General features: G+C 35.4%; 1 protein-coding gene across 1 annotated transcript in view; it reads right to left on the bottom strand.

Annotated features, from left to right (window-relative positions):
• aopep (aminopeptidase O (putative)) overlaps positions 1 to 8,167 on the bottom strand; it is a 106,511-nt gene that overhangs the window by 63,915 nt on the left and 34,429 nt on the right. The window contains exon 11 of the mRNA XM_016468482.1: positions 3,178 to 3,238. Within this exon, the coding sequence (XP_016323968.1) occupies positions 3,178 to 3,238 (61 nt within the window). The remainder of the gene's footprint in view (positions 1 to 3,177; positions 3,239 to 8,167) is intronic.

Genomic DNA, 8,167 nt, shown 5'->3' on the forward strand with positions numbered 1-8,167 from the left:
ACTAAATTTTGTGTGCGGTCGCACTGGTGCGACCACCGTGTTGGTCAACTCATAAGCGCTTCAATTTCTGTTGCATATGAGAAACATCAAAGGGTAAACGAAACTGAAAGCATAACGAAACGGCGCTTGGAGAGTATACCTACTCAGCTACAGCAAAAATGACACGCATATTGAGGAATCGATGGATGGTTTTCAAGCGAAAGTCAAGTAAAAGACCGCTCCTTAAACCAGAGAGGAGGGAACATGCAAGCACTGTCACCGTTAGTTTTACTTTTCTTTTTGTTTTCATTTTTGAAAAACTTATCTTTGCGGTTTACCTCACATTACGCTATGGAGGCTCTCTTTTATTTATTAATTTATTTGGTTCCTCAGTGTTTGTTAAACGTTCTATAATTTATTAGTCGTATATAATACAGCATGTAACGTTTTGTAAGCTAGTTTGTCATTGTATCTTACTGATTCCAGTTTAATCACCGTTCTATATTAATGCGCTGCTTTAATTGATGCATCCACCCACCCACCCACACACACACACACATACACACCACTCGTGCATAAACACAGTGAGAGGGAGAGCGATCGGAGATTGCAGATCGCACTGCGCACACACAGAAACTTATTGTCGGTGCTGCCCTGCGACTTTTATTAATAAAATAACAGATACTAGATCGCTTCATTATCTTCCTCAGTCAGCAACGAGGTAAAATCGAAGAAACGTTAACTAAACAGCTTCATAGTTTGTAGAGAGAGACGCACAGATGCAGGTAATTCACACACACAACTGTCATCTCTCTCTCGATCAAGATAATTCATTCAAATAAATGTGGTCTTACTGCACTATTTCATCTCTGTATCTGATTTGAAGCGGGCAGAAAGCTAGAGCTAACGAGCCGTAACTGACCGTCATTTTTACCCTTCCGGTTAAATATTGCACTGCTAACATCATAAACAGCTTTAAATTGTCAATCCTGGCAAATTACCATGGAATAAGCGGTATAATCAATGGCTTGCCGTGCATTAAATGATTTTAGAAAAAAACTCAACACCATCTAGTGGACTGTAAAGAATTAGATTTTGTTATTCTACAAAATAGCATATAATAAAAGATCGATACTTGGCGTCCGTGTATTGATACAGTATTGCCGCGGAAAATATCGCGATATTATGCTGCATTGATTTTTTCCCCCACCCCTACTTACATAGGCAGTATGTTAAGGCAACAGTACCAACATGCAGATGGATACGAAGGTAGACAACTTATACAGTCTCTTAAAGAGATCAGAGTTCACACACAGTCATTTACTCACCTTCATGTCGTACCAAACTTGTACATGGTTTTTGTACAACACAAAAGAAGATATTTTGAAAGATGTTTTCTTGTTTGTTCAATGCAAGTCAAGGGGGTCCAATTTTGTTTTGGAAGAAAGCCAAACAGGTATGGAACAACATAAGGTACCTTGTTTTTGAGAAATTCTAAAACAGCACTGCATGTATCCTTCACGAAGAAGGCAAAACCAAAATCTAATGTAATAAACTCCAAACTCTATATGTAAAACAAATCCAAAATGGTGAAAAAAAGGGAGAGATGTTGATTATACATTTTTAAATAAAATATTTCATTCAATATTCAAAAATATTATTAAAATAGATCAGTATATTAGTTAAATAATTTGATTTAATATTAAAAATAGAAAAATTTGAAAACAAAAAACAAGAATTCAGCTTAATTTTTCATTTTTTCGTTCTAGAGAATCATGCTGTTAGATTAGCAACTTGTTAACATCAAACTCTATTGAAATCAATTGCAAGTCAAGTCTACTGAGTGGAGTACTTGTAAGCTGCTATGTACTTTCCATATCTGTCCAATGAGATCTAGGATGCTGCCTTAGAAGAAGCCATCCTATGTAGGCAACAGGATGCCTGCTATAAGTTTTGTAACAGAGCTCTAGTTGTCAAAAAACAGCTTAAATCTGCCTCTGAGAATCCAAATGTCTTGAACCACAGCTATTGCCATACAGTCGCACCCCAGCTAATGACCTGAAAGCTGCTTTACTTTTCTCTACAAAAGGTACACGTCAGGATTGGGATTTGGTAGGCTGCTCTGAGCATATCCTTTCAGCATCAACCCACAGCGAGCGGAGTCAAGGGAGGTCATGAGATTCAGATTGTCCCAGCCTCAAACCCACCTCAAAGTGCAGATATAGCGACTTATTATGCTCGCTCAAATGTTTGCCGTCTTAAAAATAGCACAATGAAAAAAAAGTTCCCATCTCATCCCTCCCTTTTGTGTGTGTGTGTGTGTGTGTGTATATGTGGCTGTGATTGTTTATTGTGGGGTTCGACTATTTCCTGCCATTATTTATTTAGAGGAATGTTTGAGAAGAACTTATTTTTAAAGTCAAATCGATGGCTTCAAACAGGGGAAAAAACAAGGATTTTATCCAAAAGTAAAACTGTTCCAGTGCTGATTTTGGCAGCCACGTGTCATTAGATCCAATGGCGGCGTCAATGAAAATGGCACCGCACGTCAGTCTAGTTGGCGAATGAGTGTAAATCAAGCACAAAATTGTGCTGGAAGGGAGAGAGACGAATGTTCGAATGCATTTTTTGAGACTTAGACTCAGGATGGATGAACGGAAAGGCTTTTGTGGTCTTTGCTGGTTATTATAAAACACAATTCTTAACGTAAAAAAGATCTTCCAATCTTCATTCAACAGATTAGATTCCACACACACAGCCTCCACAGTATTCGCTGGAAACATGATATCTTCACAAGCAAATCACCTTTCAAACTGTAAAATTATTACTAAATCTTACATTAAACGGAAAAAAACACAGACTTATGGTTTCATATTAGTCATCGATTGTTTAAGAGCCCAGTTTAGAAATGCTGGAGAGTTTAAATGGATCTTAAAGCAGGAGGGAAGCTGCTTCATTCATGCCATGTGTCAGTTCAGGAGAGATATATGCATGTGCTCTATGTTCTATTGCTCAAGAGGAAATGGATTAAAAAAACGGTTTTACATTCTGGGTGACAGGCATGATTGGTAGCACCAATACATCTTTTACATGTTGTGTAACAAGCCTGCTTTTATTCATTTTGCATAATCATAGAGTATTTAATCTGGCTTGAATAAGCAAACATCTCAAAATAGATCTTGGCTTTCTTCTTCTTACCTCTGGCATTTCAGGTGTATCTAACCAGTCTGAAAAGATGGTTTCAAGTGTGATGCCTCGACTGAAAGAGAAAAGTGATACATTCAGTAATTATTGAAAGAGATCAAGGACTTTGGCTTTCCTTTCATGTGCTTTAAAATCATGAAAATCCTTTGAATTAAAAGCAGCCTTAACAAGAAATATACATGCAATGTGTGTAAGTATCTGGGTTGGGCAAAGTTCAAAATTTAGAATTTGGATGAATTCTTATGAATTTTAATTCATGAGCTGGCACTTGAATTAAACTGGCCACATGCCACAGGATGTTAAACTGGAATGACAGGAAAAGGAATTACTAAATTGCAATTCAAAAATACAACATACGGTTTGAAACAAAACACAAATAATTTCATTACCTTAACTAAATTAAATTAATATTGATTTGTTAATAGATTTGTTATCTATAGATCTATTACCTTATTTTTACCAGAATAAATAGGAATAATTAGATATAATTCCCCAAACTTAAGCATCAAAATACATTTTTACTTTCTGCCACACAATGCCAAAAAATGTCCAGATGATTGTCTAAAAAATATATATTGACATCAAAATGATAAAATGTTGATTAAATTATAGCATTCTGGGGTGTAAAATTCATTTAAAAAAAATAAGTAATATATAATAAATTATATAAAATCTAAAGAAGGTGTCATTGCTATTATTTACTATCATTAAAACTACACCTGAAGCAGTAATATGAATTTCTTTAAATTTCATTCCAATATAATGACTTTTTTAACCCCTTAACTCTCACCCCCATTTTTAAATATAGACATGAATGTGCATCTACACTTAAATTGTCAAAATGAATGAACAAATGCATTTTATAATATGACTGAGAAGTACCATTTCCATGGAAATGCAATGTCCAATTTTAAAATGGTTATCACAGGATGAATTTTGAGGTTTTAAGCTTTCAATTGACATATAATTTATTATGATTACTAAAACATGATAGGAAAAAAGGCAACGAAAAAAAGAATTGTGTGACTATGGTCAGAACTCCTGTTATGATATAGATTTCTGAGGTCCACTCTTGTCATTAATCTATTACTGTTCCTAAATAATTTTTAACAAAAAACAGAGGTTAAACTGAAATACCAATGAAAATCCTGTTTGTTTGATGCCTCATTCGAAATTCAACTGGATCTGAATCACAATTTTCAATTAAACTCTGAATGGTGCATAATCCTTGTGACAATAGAGTACAGATTTGCTTTTCTTTTCTCCTCTCAAAGTATTTTTTTTCTCCGGCTGTAATTGAAGTCATTCACCACTCACTCCAAATCAATCTTGTTAATGTGCAAGAGTGCAGACACACGCATGCACACACACACACACAAACACAAAGCACATATAATCAACTAATGGACTGTCTCAGACAGGAACAGTGTGTCTCCAACACTTGTGGCCCTTTGACACAACAGTTGAGCACATTTTTGTGATGACAAAGGAAAGGATGGAAATTTCCATCTCAGCATCGAAGAGGGAAAAGCCCTGAGTGTCAGAGCAAATCACTAAGCTCACTGGACTGTGATTACTAAATAACAGCGCTGTCGTGTTGTTGCGGAATAAAAGCAAGGCTCATTCTACAAGCAAATACTCAAATGCATGCTGAGATTGATTTAATGAAGCATAAATGCTAATCAAAAGAACCTGTAAAGACTGTAAGAATGTAAAAACGGTTCGGTTATGATTAGTCACGCTGTTATATATGTCCAATTAATACCTTCTAACTCACTTTAAATGGAAGAACAGCTTTTGAAAGCATGCAGCATCAAACCTCCATTGATTACTCAATACCCCTTTAAAATTCACAATGGTAACCATAGTTTCTGGCATAAAACCTTAGATGCAAATTACTATGGTAAAATCATAATACATAAATATGTGATGTCCTTCAAGTTGTAAAATGATTTGTCCCTTTATTTTGATGACAATAGCTGCTAACACAATGTTAACATAAAAATAACTGTAGTAATTGGTGGTATTTTGGAGGAAACTGTGATTACCATGGTCATTTTTTGTAAGGGACCTGTCACAAATAAATCCTCAGGAAAACTATGGAAGCTCATTTCCGCCACGTAAGAAAAAAAGTCATGCCTTAAAAAAAAAATCGAAATTATGACATACTAAGTCGAAATTATGACTTAAGTGATATTTATGACTTAAAAAGTCAAAATTATGATTTAAAAAGTCGAAATTATGACTTTACAAGTCGAAATTGACAAAGTCCCCCTGTGGTCAAATATTTTATCCCTTAAAACGTATCTTTGATCATCAAAATGACATATTTAAATGTTTAGAATAAATCCACTAAACTGTAGTAAACACAAAACAATGGCATACACAGATAATGACTGATAAAACTATGTTTTTACTAGCAGACAACTACAGTGAATACTGTAACATTCGTTAAAGTTACTTACTTGACGATGTTGTGTCCTACAATGCCTTGAAGACTTGAATGCAGCCGTTTGTGATTCTTAATTCGTGCCCGCAATCATACGCGTGTGATATACACACCTTATAAATAAAGAATATACCATTTACAGACAAGCAGAATATAGCCCAGAATATGAACGCAACGCACAGAGTTGCACATTAAGCATTTTCTTGGGGAAGAACATGAAATAAATAAATATACATATACAGTGGGTACGGAAAGTATTCAGACCCCCTTAAATTTTTCACTCTTTGTTATATTGCAGCCATTTGCTAAAATCATTTAAGTTAATTTTTTTTCCTCATTAATGTACACACAGCACCCCATATTGACAGAAAAACACAGAATTGTTGACATTTTTGCAGATTTATTAAAAAAGAAAAACTGAAATATCACATGGTCCTAAGTATTCAGACCCTTTGCTGTGACACTCATATATTTAACTCAGGTGCTGTCCATTAATATGAACTCATCACACGCAAAGTCTCACGTTAAGCGTTATTTATTTATAACAGTTTTCTAAGGGAGGAAAGCGCTTAAATTCAGCGCGTTGCGTTCATATTCCGGGATCATCCACTTGCCTGTACACATAGTTTATATTTTTAATAAACTGAATAATAAATGTGTTTTTTTTATATCACGTCTCCTTCCACAAAGCCACGTAAGCGTTTTCCCATTGACTTCTCTTGAACTTGTTCATTAAAAAGATTTGTTCTGATTAATTCACTCACACATTAAGTGACCATTTTTGCTAATTACATCTTTATGCCAGTAGGTGGTGACAAATGAATATCTTTTTTATACTTATATATATATATATATATATATACATACACACACATACATACATACAGTGTGTATATAATATATATAAACATATATATTTATTGATTTATTTCACGTTCTACCCCAAGAAAATGCTTAGCGTGCAACTCAGCACGTTGCGTTCATATTCTGCTTGTCTGTTAATGGTATACGCTTTATTAATAAGGTGTGTGTTGAACTTGGTCCTTCAAACTGTTTTAAGCCAAATTAACTCGTTTCAGAATGTCCCTTTATCATTATAGACCACTTTCCTGTAACCAATGTGTTTATAAAGTCATTAAGTCAATTTCGGCTTTTTAAAGTCATTAAGTCAATTTCGACTTTTTAAGTCATAATTTCGACTTTTTATCTCATAATTTCGACTTAGTAGGTCATAATTTCGACTTGATCATAATTTTGACTTTTTAATCTCATAATTATGACTTAAGTATGTCATAATTTTGACTTTTTAAGGCATTAATTTTTTTTCTTACGTGGCGGAAATGGGCTTCCATAGAAAACAGTTCATAGTATAGTAAAAAAAAAAATGTGTACAAGGGTAGTTTCTCATTCCTATGGTCAGATCAATATAACTAAATCTGTCATAGTTAAAATAAAAATGCAGATATTCAGCAACTCTATACTGTAAAAATTATTTCACAAAGTTATAAACAAAACAAAGATGACTAGATATTCTTGTAGTATGTTTAACAAGAAAATACTATTTCAGTCTTTTCTATTCAATGCGTTACTTGCACTTTCTTTGTAATTCACTCACATCATTAACACATCCCTTCACACTGGTGTTTTTCCCTCAGCATTTAGACAGGCTCGTATAACCCCACTACTTAAGAAACCCACCCTTAACCCATCTCTTTTAGAGAACTACAGACTGGTTTCCCTTCTTCCTTTCATTGCAAAAACACTTAAACAAGCTGTTTTCAACCAAGTCTCTGCCTGTCTCACACACATCAACCTCCTCGACAGCAACCAGTCTGGTTTCAGAAGTGGACATTCAACCTAGACTGCCTTGCTCTCAGTTGTTGAATCCCTAAGACTAGCAAGAGCGAATTCCAAATCTTCAATACTTATCTTGTTGGATCTGTCCGTTGCTTTTGACACAATTAACCACCAGATCCTCCTGTCAACCCTATTAGCAAAGGGCATCTCAGGAACCGCACTCCAGTGGTTTGAGTCTTACCTCTCAGATAGGTCCTTCAAGGTACAGCATTTAGACAGGCTCGTATAACCCCACTACTTAAGAAAACCACCCTTAACCCATCTCTTTTAGAGAACTACAGACTGGTTTCCCTTCTTCCTTTCATTGCAAAAACACTTAAACAAGCTGTTTTCAACCAAGTCTCTGCCTGTCTCACACACATCAACCTCCTCGACAGCAACCAGTCTGGTTTCAGAAGTGGACATTCAACCTAGACTGCCTTGCTCTCAGTTGTTGAATCCCTAAGACTAGCAAGAGCGAATTCCAAATCTTCAATACTTATCTTGTTGGATCTGTCCGTTGCTTTTGACACAATTAACCACCAGATCCTCCTGTCAACCCTATTAGCAAAGGGCATCTCAGGAACCGCACTCCAGTGGTTTGAGTCTTACCTCTCAGATAGGTCCTTCAAGGTATCTTGGAGAGGTGAGGTGTCCAAGTCGCAACATCTAACTACTGGGGTGCCTCAGGGCTCAGTT

The sequence above is a fragment of the Sinocyclocheilus anshuiensis genome, unplaced genomic scaffold (assembly GCF_001515605.1).
Source record: "Sinocyclocheilus anshuiensis isolate Anshui unplaced genomic scaffold, SAMN03320099.WGS_v1.1 scaffold1214, whole genome shotgun sequence".
NCBI classification, from domain to species: Eukaryota; Metazoa; Chordata; class Actinopteri; order Cypriniformes; family Cyprinidae; genus Sinocyclocheilus; species Sinocyclocheilus anshuiensis.